At 44.2% G+C, this 16578-nt stretch overlaps 2 protein-coding genes across 5 annotated transcripts in view; both read right to left on the minus strand.

The window, feature by feature from the left end:
• VEGFD (vascular endothelial growth factor D) overlaps positions 1–14611 on the minus strand; it is a 35226-nt gene extending 20615 nt beyond the window's left edge. The window contains exons 1-2 of one of the 2 annotated variants that reach the window (XM_053202106.1): positions 14101–14611; positions 13681–13866 (exon numbers count right to left, since the gene is read on the minus strand). In XM_053202106.1, coding sequence (XP_053058081.1) covers positions 13681–13770 — 90 coding nt within the window. In that variant the 5' untranslated portion in view covers positions 13771–13866; positions 14101–14611. Of the gene's footprint in view, positions 1–13680 lie in introns of both variants that reach the window. The other variant, XM_053202107.1, reaches the window with a different exon arrangement.
• Positions 14612–14845: 234 nt separating this feature from the next.
• The window catches only part of PIR (pirin), an 88741-nt gene continuing 87008 nt past the window's right edge, over positions 14846–16578 (minus strand). For all 3 annotated transcript variants that reach the window (XM_027054670.2, XM_053202105.1, XM_015071429.3), the window contains one exon: positions 14846–15163. In XM_027054670.2, coding sequence (XP_026910471.1) covers positions 15051–15163 — 113 coding nt within the window. In that variant the 3' untranslated portion in view covers positions 14846–15050. The remainder of the gene's footprint in view (positions 15164–16578) is intronic.

Consider the following 16578-nt stretch of genomic DNA (forward strand, 5'->3'; position numbering starts at 1 on the left):
AATCTCTGGATTGAATTAAAGGTACTGAAACGGCTCATAGGACTTGCCTCATCATAAAACATGCAGTGTTTACTCAAGTACTCAGAGTTATTTAAGCATACTTCAAGCCTCATAATTTAAAATCTAGTTTGAAATAGCTGAGATATTGCAGACAGTCATTTTGCTATTGCAAGCGGAAATACTATACATAAATACAACTCAACGTAAGCAGACACCTGACAATTCATCGGGGGATACGTCTACAAAGGGTCAAAAATGGCTGGCTGGCTGTTGGTTTCCAATAGACTTTCTGCACTAGTTGATTTTTGTGTAATTAATGTTGTTATCTGCTTGGGTAAGACAAAAATTAAAATCACAAGGTGTGAATATAATCCCAAATGTATACATAAGCCATTGGTTTCAGTGGTTTTAAGTACCAAACATTTGTCAAGTATGTTAATCATGATTTTTCCCTCTTTTCTAGTGGAACCCCTAATCAAAACTAAAATAATTAGAAAGTACTCAGCAAGAGGAAGGAAGTGAAGCAGGGTTACCAGATCTCTGCTTTTTGTTACAGTAGCACCTTTGTGTGTGTGTGATAATTAATCCAATACTATTAGCAATTTCACTCCTAGATAACAAATCATTCTCTGATGTCCTGGCCACCACAAGCCAGTTTCGAAGATGTGAGACTTAAAGTCTTTGTAACAAGATTTTACTCTTATTTGAATGTACACTGTTTTCTGCACTACAATAGGAAGGTAGCCATTTCTCCTCTTGTTAACCCCCAAGTTCACATGGCACTCTCCCATGAGGAAGCATGAACATCTCCACAGCTCGGGCTTGGTCAGTAACCTGGGCCAAGGTTGACTGAAATGGCAGGCAAGATGTTCGGAAAAGTATGGCGGCTGGGTTTGTAGGAGGAACTTGGAAGAGTCCACGTTGTGGGGAAATCAAAGGCCTCGTGGATGCCTACTAAGTTAAATTCTAAATCTCTGTCCCCTCTCCTCCTCAAAAATATCTAGTCAAGGAACATACTCAAAGAGTAAACAAAGGCATGATTGGGGGATATCAAGGAGCCACAGTGCAAAGATCAGTGGGAGGGCCACCGTGGGCACAGAGCCAAGTTTAAGAGTGGGAAGACTGGCACATAAGATGAGGGAGAGGTTGGTACAATGAGGTACCACGTCACATCCATGTGGATGGCTACAGTCAAAAAGACTGACAATACACCAAGTGTTGTTGGGGAGGCGGAGCAGTGGGAACCCTCTTACACTGTTGATAGGATTCAGCAGTTCTTTAAAAAGTTAAACATAAATTTACCATATGACCAACCCATCGCACTCCTAGGTCGTTCCCAAGAGACAGAAAGTAGATGACTGGCCACCTGGGGCTGGGATGGAAACGAGGGTTAACTGTAAAAGGGGGCACAAGGGATCTTACGTAGATGATGGCTGCTCAACTCAGTAAGTTGCTAAAAATTATCAAATGACTTAAAACAGGTGCATGGGTAACTTTTATGGTATGTAGATTGTGTATCGCTATAATTATTTAAAACCAAAAAGAAGAAGGACTGGAAGCTCGAAGGCCAGGCTACTTGTACCAGTTCAGGAGGCAGTGGGAAACACCAGAGAGCCGAGTATTAGTAAGCATCCATTCCGCGGGTTTGCTCTTTTGTTCTTGCTCTTGCCGTGGTCCATGCCGCCCCCTCTGCTTGGCGCCCTCCCTCCCTGTCCAGTGGAACCCTTCTTGGCCAGATGTTACCTACTCAGGGAAAAGAGGCTCCCCCACAGCTCCCACCCCTGCCTGGGTCCCGTCCCTAAGTCGCATGGATTCACAGCACCCCATTTTTCTCCTTCCCAGCACCTACCACCACTGACACTAATGAATCATTTGTGTCCTTACTTGCTTAGTGTTGGTCTTCCTCACCGGGTTGTAAGGGCAGCAGTGATGATGGGTCTTATTTATATAGCAATGGTAAGAGCTACATACAAAGGTATTAAATAAGTGGAAAAAAATGATTCATTGCACGCTATAGAAAATCTAACCCAGAGATTGTTCACTTGTTCAAACTACCTCACCTATAAGTGTCTTCCTCCGGGTGTCCTCTCTGCAAGTCCAAAGCCAGTGCCGCTTGTTCGATCAAGCTATGATGTGCCTAAGTTAGACGATATCATTTAGGAACACATTGCATTTCCCTTACGAGAATGTGATCTCTTTGTGGGTAGAACATGTCTGCTTCATCCTTTTTACATAATAAGCACTTAGCACATATCTGATGAGGAAATTTACGAGTAATAAATACACACATGCCTTTGACAAATACCAATTCAGCCTAGGCTTGTGTGGTCTGTTTAATGTTTTGTATAGAGTAGTGCTTCTCAAAACAATGTGTGCATGAATCACCGGGCCCTCTGGTTAGAATGCAGATTCTGATGCAGGAGGTTTGGGGTGAAACCTAGGAGGCTTTTTTAATGTTTGTTTATTTTTGAGAGAGAGCACACACATGAGCGGGGGAGGGGCAGAGAGAGAGGGAGACAGGATCCAAAGCAGGAAGGAGGCTCTGCGCTGAATGTGGAGAGCCTCATGTGGGGCTCAAGTTCACAACCCGTGAGATCATGACCTGAGCCGAAGTCAGACGCTTAACTGACTGAGCCACCCAGGCGCCCCTAGGATGCTGCATTTCTAACAAGCTCCGGGGTGATGGCGATACTGTTGGTTGGCTGACCACACTTGGAGAAGTAAGGGTTGGGAACAGAGGTTCTCAACCTCGGCTTCGCCTTGAACCTACCTGGGAAGAAGCTTCAAAGAAATACTGATGCTTTGGGATCCCATCCTCAGAGATTCTCATTTTATGGGTCTGGGCCGCAGCTTTGCCATCAGGAATTTTTTTAAAGAAAACTTCCTGAGTGTTTGCTAGTCTTAGGGGAAGCTGGGTGGGAGTACCTAGGAACTCTCTTTACTATCGTTGAAACTTTTCTGTAAATCTCCGAGTAGTTCAAAATAAAATTTATTTTAAAAATCTTCCCAAGTGATTTTAATGACAACCACTCATTTGGAGGATGGTGCATGCTGGTTTAAGTCCAAGGACTCTGGTTAGTGCCTGAGGTAAGTAAGTACAAGTCCATGCAGTAGGGAATAAATGGTAGATGCACGATGAGAAATAATCCTACTCTTTAAGCTCTTCTGGGTTACACCTTGGACTCAAAGTATTTGCCTAAGTATCTTGATTAACTGGATTTCCAAAGCCTTTCTTAAGTCATCTGACTACCAGCCCCAACCTGTATGACTTTTTCAAGATTGAAGACCAATGATAACCCTTTCCAGACAAAAGAGCGTGCAGTCAGCTGCCTTTCCTGCCTGAGACGATCCTAAATGACATAGTAAATTGCTTCTCAAACTCCCAAGGACTCAAAACAACCCATTTCTCAAAACAGAATAAAAAATAATAGGTAGTGCTTTAACTTACTGGAATTCAACAGGGAGGTGTACATTGCAATCTTTTCACAAGGTGGTCCATAAAAGTATTTGAAAGAAAATATCAATGAGGAGTATAAACATGGATGCCTGGGTAGGAGGAATATGGCTTGGGGTCCACAGCCAGGCTCAGATCCTGGCTCCGAGCTCTCAGACGTTCAGTGAGGAATTTCGGAGTGGAGCCCTTGACTGCTTGCCTCAAAGAGCCATGAAAAGCTTTTCTTAGGCCATCTAGTCCCATGCTATTAAGAATCCTGTTCTAGATATGGAAACAGACCAGCTCTGCAAAATTCCTCTCTGGACCTCTTGACAGCGTTGAGTCTATGATTCCCAGCCTTTTAAAAACTGTTGATGCTATTTTGTCCACCATGTTGGCAATGTGTTCAGGAAGTGTGGTAATAAGGAGGTGGAGTGAATAGGATTTATATCTTGGGAAAATCCAGAAGCTTCTGGGTGAGCTATGCAGAGACCACATTTCACAAGACTTTGCTTAGGGATTTACAAGTGTTGCCTGGGGCCACAGTAATAGAACTGGAGTTCAGAGGCATCACAGCAGTCAGCACCTTCCCTCTGCAGTAGGTTTGGGGAAGTGGATCAGGTTGCAATGCAAATAATTCTGTGCTCCCTCCACCTCTTAGGAACTTCTGTTTTGCTGAGAGAGCATTTTGCATTTCATCTCTAACGAAATGTTTAAGGCTTAGCCAAAACCCCCAGAATTTTCCTGGTTTGGGTTCTGTGTTGCACAGTCATATTCCCAGCTGTCCTCCACAAATATTGTTTCCCCTGCCCCCTCAATCCCTGTTCTCGCTCTCCCATGTGTCAAGGAATCTACCCAGGCCATGTTAGACTGCTGAGTCCAAATGAAGTTTTCCGACTCTGCTTCCCGTAGCTCCCAAGTGAAAATAACATCCCCTGACAGGAAGCTTTGCCTGACATCATAGACCACAGCTAACTGGAGAGGGGACCACATGGATGTGAATTGTTCGAGACCGGTTTTGAATGGGAGAGCACTCTGGAAAACATGTTGGCCATTTCTGACAAAGTTCAACATACACTCACCATATGATTGAGCAGTCACACTCCTGGGAATTTGCTCTTGATAAAGGAGGACTTAGGGTTCACATACAACTCTTTACACTAATGTTTATAATAGCTTTCTTCATAACAGTCCCCAAGCTAGAGGGGCGCCTGGGTGGCTCAGTCGGTTGAATGTCCGATTTCAGGTCAGGTTGTGATCTCATGGTTGGTAAGTTCGAGCCCCGTGTCGGCTCTGTGCTGACAGCTCAGAGCCTGGAGCCTGTTTCAGATTCTGTGTCTCCCTCTCTCTCTCTGTTCCTCCCCCACTGGTGCTCTGTCTCTGTCTCTCAAAAATAAATAAATATTTTTAAAAGTTAAAAAAAAAAAAAAGAATCCCCAAACTGGAAAGAACCCATAAGTCTTTCAATGGGTGAGTGGTTAAACAAATGGTTCCATCCATCCTGTGAAATACCACTTAGCAAGAAAACACAATGATCTGGTCCATGCAGCACCTTGGATGGATCTGTAGGGCATCAGCAGTGGAAGAAGCCAATCTCAGAAGGTTAGTTACTGGAGGACTCCATTTATGATGTTCTCAAAAAACCAAAATGATAGTCATGGAGAAAAGATCAGAGGTTGGGGGGAGGGTATGACTATAAAAGGATAGGCTAAATGAATGTTTCCCTATCCCGAGTATGGTGGGGGTTACACAAATCTATACATGTGTTAAAATTCATAGAAAAGCACACCAAAAGGGAAAAATACTTCAAAAAATAGAGTAGGCTGCCTTTGAATCAAGGCACTGCTCCTTTTTAGCTATTTGACTGAGGGTCAATTATTCCTTCTCTAAGGCTTGGCTTCCTCGTTTATAGATGGCAAGGCTAATCGTGCTCAACTCAGAGAGCTGATGTGGAGATCACACGAGGTCATATGTGGGAAAGGGTCAGGCATGGAGTCAGCACTCAGTAAAGTTAACTTCTTTTCTTCCTTTTCTCAGGGGTGGGGCATCAGGTCCTGTGCTGCAGTGCAGGGGTCTGTGTTTTATGGCTTTGATTTCCCTGAGTAACCAGAGAGGGGAATTTGAAAAGAACAAGACGGGGAAACTTCAATCATAGTAAATAAAAATTTAAAAGAGAAAAACCTTTCCAGGGTAAATCAAGGACAAACTTCTCCTCCTCCACCTCCTCCTCCTCCTCCTCCTCCTCCCCCTTCCTCTCCTTCTTCTCCTTCTCCTTCTTCTTCCTAACACTTCTTGAAGGTATTTTCAGATGAAAGGCCAATTTCAAAGTAATCTGTTCAGGCTTTACATATGTCTTTATAGACAGATGAGAAACAACCCACTTCTTAACCCTTTGCATTCTGTTATGATGGTCTGGCCTTACCTGGAACAGATGGTACCTACTAGAATAGGGCGCATCAACTGAGGGCAGGGAGAAGAATGCATGCTTGCTAGTAATTACTGCTGGGGTTTCTCAGAGGGAGCCAGCCAAGGGCCTGGTCCTGCTTCTCTGAAATCGAGGAACCTGGCCATCTGGGGGCCTCATGCTCCCGGTGGCTCTCTCGCTTACACAGTTCTGTATTGAAATGCATACATATGAGAAACCTAGGGTGTTTAATTAAACTTGACTAAGGAAAGGAATTGCAAATGCAAGGAAATCGTGTGTGCGTGTGCGCTCACGTGCACGCACATGCGCGCATGCATTTCTGTGTGTGTACATAGCCATTTGGGTATTTTAAGGGGATACTGGAGGGCTAAGATGCCTGGGACCTCCACATCCTCCAATTTGATGACTACTGTTGGTGGTTTTCTCCCCAGCCAAATGGTTTAGCATTTGGGGAGATGTTTATGCCCCCTTCATATGTTTTAAATCCACGCTCTAATCAAATGCCTCTGCTCCCATCTGATACATCTGTGATGGGGAAACGTGAGGCAGATTCGTGTGGGATGGGCTTAGATGGCAAAGCTCAAAGGGTGCTCTGAATAATCCCAAGAGTATATATTCCTGTTATAGTTTCTTTATCACTGATCTCAAAGCTCAAGGGCCCAGTGCATGAGGAAACAACTCAAAGCCTTCATGGTAATTAGGTCATTGGCTAAAAACAATTGCACAGCTGCCCCCCAAAAGGGGGGAATACCTTTCTAAGTCCTATTGATATTGGGCCATGAGACTTACTTTGGCCAATGGGATATTACAAGACATGACACAGAGTACTGAAATGTACTCAGGAGGGCACACTGCTACGTTTCTGCCATTACAACTACCTGCTTCTGCTAACCCGCTGATCCAAGGAGGATGAGAGGCATGTGGGGCAGACCCATATTCAACCGATGGCTTGAGCCTTGATTGTGACTCCCAGCTGACCCACAGCAACATGAGTGAGAAGAGGTTACTGACATTTGAAGCCAGTAATTCGGTCTGTTACACAGAGCGAAATTTGGTCTGTTACACAGCATTATGGCAGTGACAGTTAACTGCTAGAGCCCTATTTCAGCCTAAGTGTGACACAATGCATCGGACAGGCACAAGATCTTTATGCAAAACCTCGTGTCCTTTTGGCCAGGCGGCCCCACCGTACTGCTGGCCGCCTTTTCCTTTCTTCCAGCCCAGTATGCCCCCTTTTCCTTTCTTCCAAAGATGCAGCGGTCCCATATCAACATTCCATGGCTCTCCTTCTCTTCCTCGCCAATATCCTCTGCACTAAGATGCCCAAGGATCCCCAGTCTTGCGGTGATGTTGTAATTGTGAACCAAGCACACCATGGCAAAGGCTGCTTTTACTTTTTCATCCCACTCTGTTCTTTTTGAGGAGATCTTAATTTAGAAAGAATTCAGGGCATTCATTCAGTCAAAATTACACCCTTCTTAACTCTCTCCAGAATGGAACCATAAGCAACAACAAAATATTCGCCCTGGCAATATTCCACAAATGTCATGATCTCTCTCCAGAATCAACTTTGGCCAAACCTAGATTTCAGGAAAGCAGTACTTTTCTCCAACACGTGATTGTTATAGTTATTTAGGTAACAACGAATGACCAAAAAAAATGACTCATGAAAATTTACATTATTAAAGCTCCAGGTTTTAAAATGATCCTTCCCACAGGCCAAAATGAACCTCTTGGCTGTTGGTAAGACATGAAAATAACTAAGACATCTTTATTTTATAAAAATGTCATTTCCACTCATGTGCCTGGCACGTGGTAGACATTCCACAAATATCTACTGAGCTGCATGGATAGCCTTCCTTTTTCCAGGGAAAAGGAGCCTACTCCTGAACAGCAGAAATAAACTTAAGGGTCTTCCTTCCCCGATTCTACCCCAGTATCCAACCATGGTTGTCTGCCACCTCACAGATAAGTTCAGAAACATTGAGAAGCAATCACAGGTATGTTAGTCATTAATACCCTTCGCCAAATATTTCCAGCTTTCTATCTGCAGAGCACATGGAAGGATGGCATCTCCTGCTCCCCTGTGGTTGGATGGAACAGTCGGTCAGGGGGCTGTGACCAGAAGCGGTAACAGGTCACTTCCTGGCCAGAGCATTTAATTGCCAGGAGAAGACTCTCCAGGGCTCTCTGGCCCTCTGTCTCAGTGACTAATGACGTTCAAGATGTGGATGCTCAGCCAGCTTCATCCCGAAGTGAAGCTGACCCTGAACTAGCTGGGACGGCCGTGTGGTATGAGCCATAAGTAAGTCTCAGTTGTTTATGAGCCACCAAAGTCTGGGGGTTGCTTGTTACTGCGGCACAGCATGGCCTAGGTTGACTGAAAAGTATCTGGCCGGAGTATTTTGCCATAATCTAGCACGTGTCCACAAACCACAAATCACCAGATGAAAACACAGACAGCACTTCTCAGGGATCTCAAAGATGAAAGAAATCATCACGGCGTCCATGTTTTACCCATGTGGCCCCACACTACTTTGCCCATCTCCCGTTCTGTGACCAGCAGGCTAGAATATGGGCGGAGGTGACGTCTTCTATAACTGGCTCCTAGGAGTGAGCACCTTATAGAAGGGCTTGTGGCTAAAAGGACACTGCAGGATTCTTTCCTAGCAATACGTGAACCCTCTCTCACCCCGAGGAAAACAGCACAGGGTGAATATGCTGTCTTATCAAAAATGCTTCAGGGGACGCCTGGCTGGCTCAATCAGTAGAGCTCGTGACTTTTTTTTTAAGTTTACTTTTTATTTGAGAGAGCGCGAGCAAGCACAAGCAGGGGAGTGGCAGACAGAGAGCACAAGCAGGGGAGGGGCAGAGAGAGAGGGAGAGAGACAGAATCCTAAGCAGGCTCTACACTGACACTGGGCTCAAACCCACGAACGGTGAGATCATGACCTGAAGTTGGACGCTTAACCAACCGAGCCACCCCGGCTCCCCAGCATGCAACCTTTTTTTAAAGTTTATTTATTTATTTTGAGAGGGAGAGAGATGGAGCAAGCGAGTGAACAGGAGAGGGACAGAGAGAGGAAGACAGAGAATCCCAAGTAGGCTCTGAGCTATCAGTGCAGAGCCTGACATGGGGCTCAATCTCACAAACCGCAAGATCATGACCTGAACCAAGATCAAGACTCGGACGCTCAACTAACTGAGCCACCCAGGCACTCCTGGCAACTCTTAATCTCAGGGTCATGAGTTTAAGCCCCATGTTGGGCATAGAGACTACCAAAAACAAACAAACAAACAAACAAACAAACAAACAGAAACGCTTCAGATTGTAAAAAACTGAAATCAGACAAGCCACAGTGAGAGCAGATGTTGGAGACTGCTTCATGCAACAATTTATAACCTGGGTATCTCAAGATCCTACAGGCCTTGTCCATCAGTCAGTCCATACTTTTTCTGGTATCTACTCTATTACAGGCTTTGTGCTAGGTGACTGGGACACTGAAGTAGACCACGCAAAGTTCCTGTTCTCAGGGCGCCCGCAGGCAGGACTGGAGAGGCCGGTGAGCTGCTGCCTCCTGCTGGCCGCCCTGTGCTCTGCATCCAAGTGGCTGCCATAGTGGGAGAGGGACTCTAGCTGGGGCTGGAGCAGCAGTGCGGACCAACACCAGGGAGCGCAAGCAACTCCTTAAGACAAAACAAAACAAAAGGAAAAGAGAAAGAAAAAAAGAAAAGTTCTTGTTCTCAAAAAGCTTTCCTTCTAGTGGAAGATGACAAAGTAATAAACGTATATGCAAACAAACGAAAAATGTCAGGTACCGGGCCGCCTGGGGGGCTCAGTCGGTTAAGTGTCCGACGCTTGGTTTTGGCTCAGGTCGTGATCTCACGGTTCATGAGATCGAGCCAGACATCGGGCTCAGTGTTGACGGCACGGGGCCTGCTTGGGATTCTCTCTCTGCCCCTCCCTGCTTGTACTGTCTCTCTCTCTCTCAAAATAAACAGTCTGAAAAAAATGTCAGGTACCAACACAGACTATGCAGACAATAAAATCATGTAATGATACAGATCAGGGTTGACAGACTATGACCTGTGGGCCAAATCCAGCCTGTACCCTGTTTTACTATAGCCCGTGAACTAAGAATTCTTTTTTACAATTTTAAATGGTTGAAACGAATGAAAAGATGATTTCATGATGCATGGAAATGATCTACAATTCAAATTTCAGTGTCCACAAAGTTTCATTGGAACACAGCCACACCCTCTATGATCCGCCCCGGCTACTTCTCCAACCTCAACAACACCTGTGGCTGTGGCCCCCACTCCCCCTACTGCAGCCACACTGGTCCCCTGGCTGATACCCAAACACCCAAGCCACCTCCCTGTCCTCCCCCATGGTCAGTGCCCAATGGTTGCCTTTGCCTGCCTGACTTCCTTCAGGGGTCTGCACAAGTGACATCGAATCAGAGAAGTCTCCCCCGCCCATCACTCTGTCTCTCCTCCTGCTTGATTTTCTCCACGGCACTACCCCTGACATGTTAGAGATTTGCTATTGCCTGCCTCTCCCCGCCATGCTTGGAACAGAAGTTCACAAGAGTCAAAACACGGTCTTCTTTCCTGTTGCATTTCCAGCACTGAGATCAGTGCCCAGATGTAGTAGGCTCGCCACAATGAAGTAAATGAATTGTCAAACACAGTTACATTGCAACAGGAGGCAAGGGAGATCCTTTACCAACTGGGACATTACAAACCACTCAAAGCTTTCCTGATGCGGGGGAGGCCTCAAGGTGTCTTGTTTATCATGTCCTAGTATCTTGGTAGAGATTATAAGAACTAGTGGCAAGAGAGAGAAAAAACTGGACTAACCATAGAAGCCACAAAAGAAATGTCTCGTTTCATCTCCTCTCAGTCACATCCAAGTGGTAGGAAGAGTTATGCTTAAAAATGTCCTCAGAAACAGGGGCACCTGGGTGGCTCAGTCAGTTGAGTGTCTGGCTTTGGCTCAGGTCATGATCTCACCGTTTGTGGGTTCAAGCCCCTCGTTGGGCTCTGTGCTGACAGCTCAGTGCCTGGAGCCTGCTTCAGATTCTGTGTCCCCCTCTCTCTCTGCCCTACCCCTGCTTGTGCTCTCTGTCTTTCAAAGATGAATAAACATTAAAAAAAATTTTTTTTAATGTCCTCAGAAACAAGGTCACTGTCATTTGTGTCCCTACTTCTCTAGGACCTCCAGCCAATGTGCCTGGCAGCTCAGGATCTTATTATGTCAAGCTCTATATGGAAGCATTCATGCATCCAAATACTGTATTTTCGTCCCACAAAATGTCTTTATCAGCTGGTTCCTAAAAGGGGTTCCATAATGGAACTTGTTCAACATTCACCATTACTGTTATTTTTTTTCTTAGGGTCCTATAGTAAAGGTTTATCCACAAGTCCAAATTGGGATTTTTATTTATTTATTACTTAATTAAAAAATTGTTTTTAATGTTTGTTTTTGAGAGAGACAGAGACAGAATGCGAGTGGGTTAGGGGCAGAGAGAGAGGGAGACACAGAATCTGAAGCGGGCCCCAGGCTCTGAGCCGTCAGCACAGAGCCCAACACAGGGCTCAAACTCGTGAAATGCGAGATCATGACCTGAGCCGAAGTCAGACACTTGACTTCCTGAGCCACCCAGGCACCCCCCGTACTGAATTTTAATTTAAATAAGAAGAGCATTAACATTAAGAAATATATTCTTCTTAGATTTTCTCTGAAGAAAAAGGGGGTAAAGGAAAAGTCTAATAACCAACATGATACACCTCCTTATCCCTCAAATTACCCAGTCACATCTCTGCCAAAACTTGTTTACTCTAGGCGTGGCTTTCCTTCACATCAGAAACATTTAATTTAGCGAGGGGTTGGGTGGGTTTGAGCACAATATATGTAACTTCAGTTTTTTAAGAAAAATTTTTAATGTTTATTTTTGAGAGAGAAAGAGACAGAACGTGAGTGGGGAAGGGGCAGAGAGAGAGGGAGACACAGAATCCGAAGCAGGCTCCAGGCTCCTAGATGTCAGCACAGAGCCCAACGCAGGGCTCGAACCCACAGACCGTGAGATCATGACCTGAGCTAAAGTCGGACGCTTAACCAACTGGGCCACCCAGGTGCCCCCATACCTTCCCTTTTTACAAGAAACTCAGATCTATATGAAAAATTGCTAATGGTGTTACATATAGTGCTGCCTCTTCCACTTGCAAGGACATATCTTCTGTCACCTGCAAATTCAAACAGTTTCTTCCGCTGCCCCACTAATTAGGTTCATGTGTTACCAGTAAATTTGAACATTTTAAAACCCCACCGTCCCCGGGACACCTGAAGAATTCTTGGTGTGCAAGCTCTTTAAAAGAGCTGAACAACCTAAAGAATATGACTTCTTTCCAACAATCCCAAATCTCCTCTTGTAACTATCAAATATAGTGACGGTTCAAAGTAAAATGAAAACATTTTTAAAATCCGTGGAGTAACACTGGCGTTGGGGGCAGGGGGAGAAGCTTCCAGAGGCCCAACACATCTAAAGGACTCCTGAGTTTTATGGACTTAAAAAAGGTGATCAGCCTTGAAAAGTCTTATTTGCTTGAAACAAGTCCAATTTTCGCCGTCACCTGGGCTCAGAAGCGGATTCATTTCTACTTACCATCTGGCAGGGAAATACAGAGGGCGGGCTGCGGTCAGTGAGGTGGGGCTGAATGGCTGGGAACTCTCCTGAGTGCATTTTGAGTTCAGAAAGCTAGAAAGATTTTTTTTTTTCTTGGAAAGCTAGAGAGACTTTCTTGCTTTAGAAAGACATTAGTAGACTGATACACCAGGTGGCCGCCCCTGAGCCTAGCGTTCAATCTTTGTTACAGACATACCATAGGTGTGTTTGGTCACTGTACGGACGGACATCTGTACTTGATACGACTGATACTAAGACTTTTTTACCCAAGGACCAATTTTCCCCTGTTGGGGGCGATATCACACCTGCTGAAGATGCATGTCCTAACAACAGCTACAGAAACTCAAGCTCATGTTCGACTGTTCACAGCCAGGAATTCCTAAATCCATAATAATTTAGCACTATTTAATTCAAAACAAATCCAAATCATTTTCAAAATAAAAAGCTGAAGAAAACAATGTAATCTACAAAATACATAAGACTAGGCGAAATACTGCTCAGTCAGTAACATTCCAGTTAATTCTTTTGTGTTACTCTCAATTCCCCAGGCTCTGAGACTTGCCTGTAGAACTAAGGATTCAATTACTGCCGAGTCTTACCCATTTCAAAAAGCAAATAACCAAACGACTTCCAAGAAAATATTTTTCTAGACGGTGGCAAGGGGTAATTCTAGAAAACCAGATAAAAGTCATCTATAGAAAGTACTGTAGTTTTGCGATTTACAAATGAAATTAACTAAACTGACTAATGTTTGCTGCTCCCACCAACCTGAATAAATGACTCACACAGTTATCTGGGTCATAAAAACAAATCAGTGCTTCATTAGAAATTCACTCTGCCATCTGCATATATGAGGAGAAACTTACCCAACCAAAGAGTCCCGAAAACTCATTCATGTTCTATTACATCTCCAGAAAAAAAAACAAAAACAAAAACAGCATTTTCAAATATGCATGGCAAAAATCTTAGTAAGCCTAAGATCCAGAATACTCATTAGCAATGCAAGATCTATCCTGTCCACTACGAGGAGCGTTCTGCGCTTTTATATTTTCTAGAAAATGAGGGGCAAAGAAAGTCCTCTGAACAAGCCAATAAAAAAAAAAGCTGCATCACATTAAAATGATGCCACCTACCTTCACCGTTCCATGTTCGTAACTGGAGCCCTGTGCCAGGTGCAGATAAGACATCATGAAAATATTCACCACGGCCCACTGTCTGTACATTTTGAAGATTTTAATATCCACTGATTACCAAGCAGTTGACATCAGGCAGCTAGAGAAAACTGTTTCAAAAGGCATTCTCCGGAAGGAAAGGAAACCCTAAGAGTTCACATGGAAAAACAAATCATCAGTTGTGATCAAAATCCAATGAAATGACTTCAATTAGTCAAGGAACATTTCTGCACAATCTTATGGGGGGAGAGAGATGAAAAAAATTTTAAATGCTCTCATGCTCCAAAAATAATCAGAAGGTGGACATGACTTCCACTGGACATGAAAAAGCACTCCAAATTCATGTCACGTCCAGCAAATTAAACAAACAAACAAACAAACCTCTCCACCCTATGCCCTGGGTTCTAGTTGCTTTGTAAGGAGGTGGTGCGGCCACCGCTGTTAGCAGCTACAAGAAGCCTGGAACCCAATTCTGGATTCAAACTTTTTTTTTTTTCACAACCCTCATGGAAGGTTGCAGAAGTATGTGTCCTAAATCTGACAGATTTTGGCAGAAAATGCAGGGAAGCCTTGGCTGTAATCCTGTCGCGTCCCTACCAATAGCAGGGCAGTTTTCAAAACTGACTCAAACCCTCAGGACTGCTGTTCCTTTAACGCAGATAACCTGTAACGTGAAACCTCGGCACACAGGCGTCAATGTTGCACCACAATGCATTGTTCAGGATGGGACCTCAGATGGTCACACATCTACTGCCAGGGACATGCAGAAAGCAATCAAATATGCTTAAAAAACTTACCTGTGCACAAAAAAAGCACATGAAAAGCCAAACATGCACAAAATGACTTTTTTTTTAACAGAAGCTTAATAAGTTAGGTCAAATGAAGAACACTGATTTTTTTTTAATTTTTTTTTCAACGTTTATTTATTTTTGGGACAGAGAGAGACAGAGCATGAACGGGGGAGGGGCAGAGAGAGAGGGAGACACAGAATCGGAAACAGGCTCCAGGCTCTGAGCCATCAGCCCAGAGCCTGACGCGGGGCTCGAACTCACGGACCGCGAGATCGCGACCTGGCTGAAGTCGGATGTTTAACCGACTGCGCCACCCAGGCGCCCCAGAACACTGATTTTTAAAGAAGCAACAATTAGGTTTATTTGCATGTACCGGGAAATACCTCACATGCATTGCTATCAAAACCGTGTTATCACTTTAGTGTGCAATTCTTTAGAAGCACTGGCTAAGTCAGCTTTGGAAACAGAATATGCTGAATGGATGGATGCCACAAGTGGCAAAATTCTAGAAAGTACTGAGATCTGCTTTTGTGCTCTTCACTAGTTTCCAATCTTTGATTTCCAGGTTTTGGCTCGTTCAAACCCATTTTTTGCATTTCTGAAATCAAGGATGGCCTGAGAAATCTCTTCATTGGTGTTCATCACAAATGGACCTAGGGGAGAAAGAGACATTCAGTAAGTTCTGGGTGACAATAATATTTTCTTCTATCACTATAAATGGTATATATTTCTAGAGTTCTTTTTTAAAAAAAATGTTAATGTTTATTTTTGAGAGAGAGTGAGAGAGTGAGCACGAGCAAGGGAAGGGCAGGGAGAGGGAGACAGAGGGAACCCAATGTGGGTCTCGAACTCACGAACCTCGAGATCATGATCTGAGCCGAAGTCGGACACTTATCCAACTGAGCCACCTAGGCGCCCCTGTATTCCTAGAGTTCTTAATCTGAAACTGACCCAGGCATATCTAAACAGTAAAAGGTTATTTTGCAGCATCCAATCCCTGAGAACTAGAATACAAGTTTCTTGACCAGGACTGTGTACGACTATAAAGACCAAACTCCAGATACACAAATGCAATTGCATCATCCACTCACCCCTGGGTTTGGTCCTATCAAAATCATTTTTATAGTTGTTGGTTTTTCTTCTTCTTCTTCTTCTTTTTTTTTATTGAGGTGTAACTGACAAACAACATTAGTTTCAGGTGGACAACGTAATGATTCAATATTCGTGTATGTTGTGAAATGATCACCACGGTAAGTCTAGTTAACATCCATCACCACACACGGTTATAGAGTTATTTTTTCTTGTGGTAGGAACTTTGAAGCTTTACTGGAGTTGTTAGTTTTATAGCATTAGCTGATGTCAAGAATTGAACCGATCTGATGCAAGGAACTGGCAAATTTCATCATGGTTTTGGGGGTCTATGCAGTATACAAGGCTGCATACTTACATGAGGAGTTTAAGTCATCTTTGGACATTTGCAGCAACTCACTGACAGTAAATAGGAGGTTATAAAAATTACAAGTCAGGGGGGCTGGCAAACTTTTTCTGTAAAGGGCCAGACAGTACGTATTTTAGATTTTGTGGGTCAAACAGTGCCTGTCTCAACTACTCAGCTCTTCCGTTGAAGTGCAAAAGTAGCCACAGACAATAGGAAAGTGAATAGAGATGGATGTGTTCCAATAAAACTTTATTTACAAAAACATGCAGTTTGTTGGCACCTTTGTCTAATTCCTAGGTTTGGAGGATGGGGGTACAGTGCTAGAAGGAGGGATCGAAGGGGGAAAAGAATGAGGCGCCTGACAGGCAGGAAGAGGGCAGACTCCAGTAGGCTTTGGATGCCTTCTATGGGCAGAACTGTGGGGGTAATTCTGCAGGTGATCAGGGGTCACCCGAGGGTTAAGCAGATAGTAACGTCATCTGATTTGCAGTTTTTAAAGATTTTGGCATCAGGGTAGAGACGGTGTGTGGCCTAAGAGGTTGAGTTTTGGTGGTGGAACTGTTAAGGGCAGCTGGGATACAGGACACAGGAGGCTGTGGGTACAGCAAGGTGTTCGGCTCTGGATACTGT

The sequence above is a fragment of the Acinonyx jubatus genome, chromosome X, assembly GCF_027475565.1.
Source record: "Acinonyx jubatus isolate Ajub_Pintada_27869175 chromosome X, VMU_Ajub_asm_v1.0, whole genome shotgun sequence".
Lineage (NCBI taxonomy): Eukaryota > Metazoa > Chordata > Mammalia > Carnivora > Felidae > Acinonyx > Acinonyx jubatus.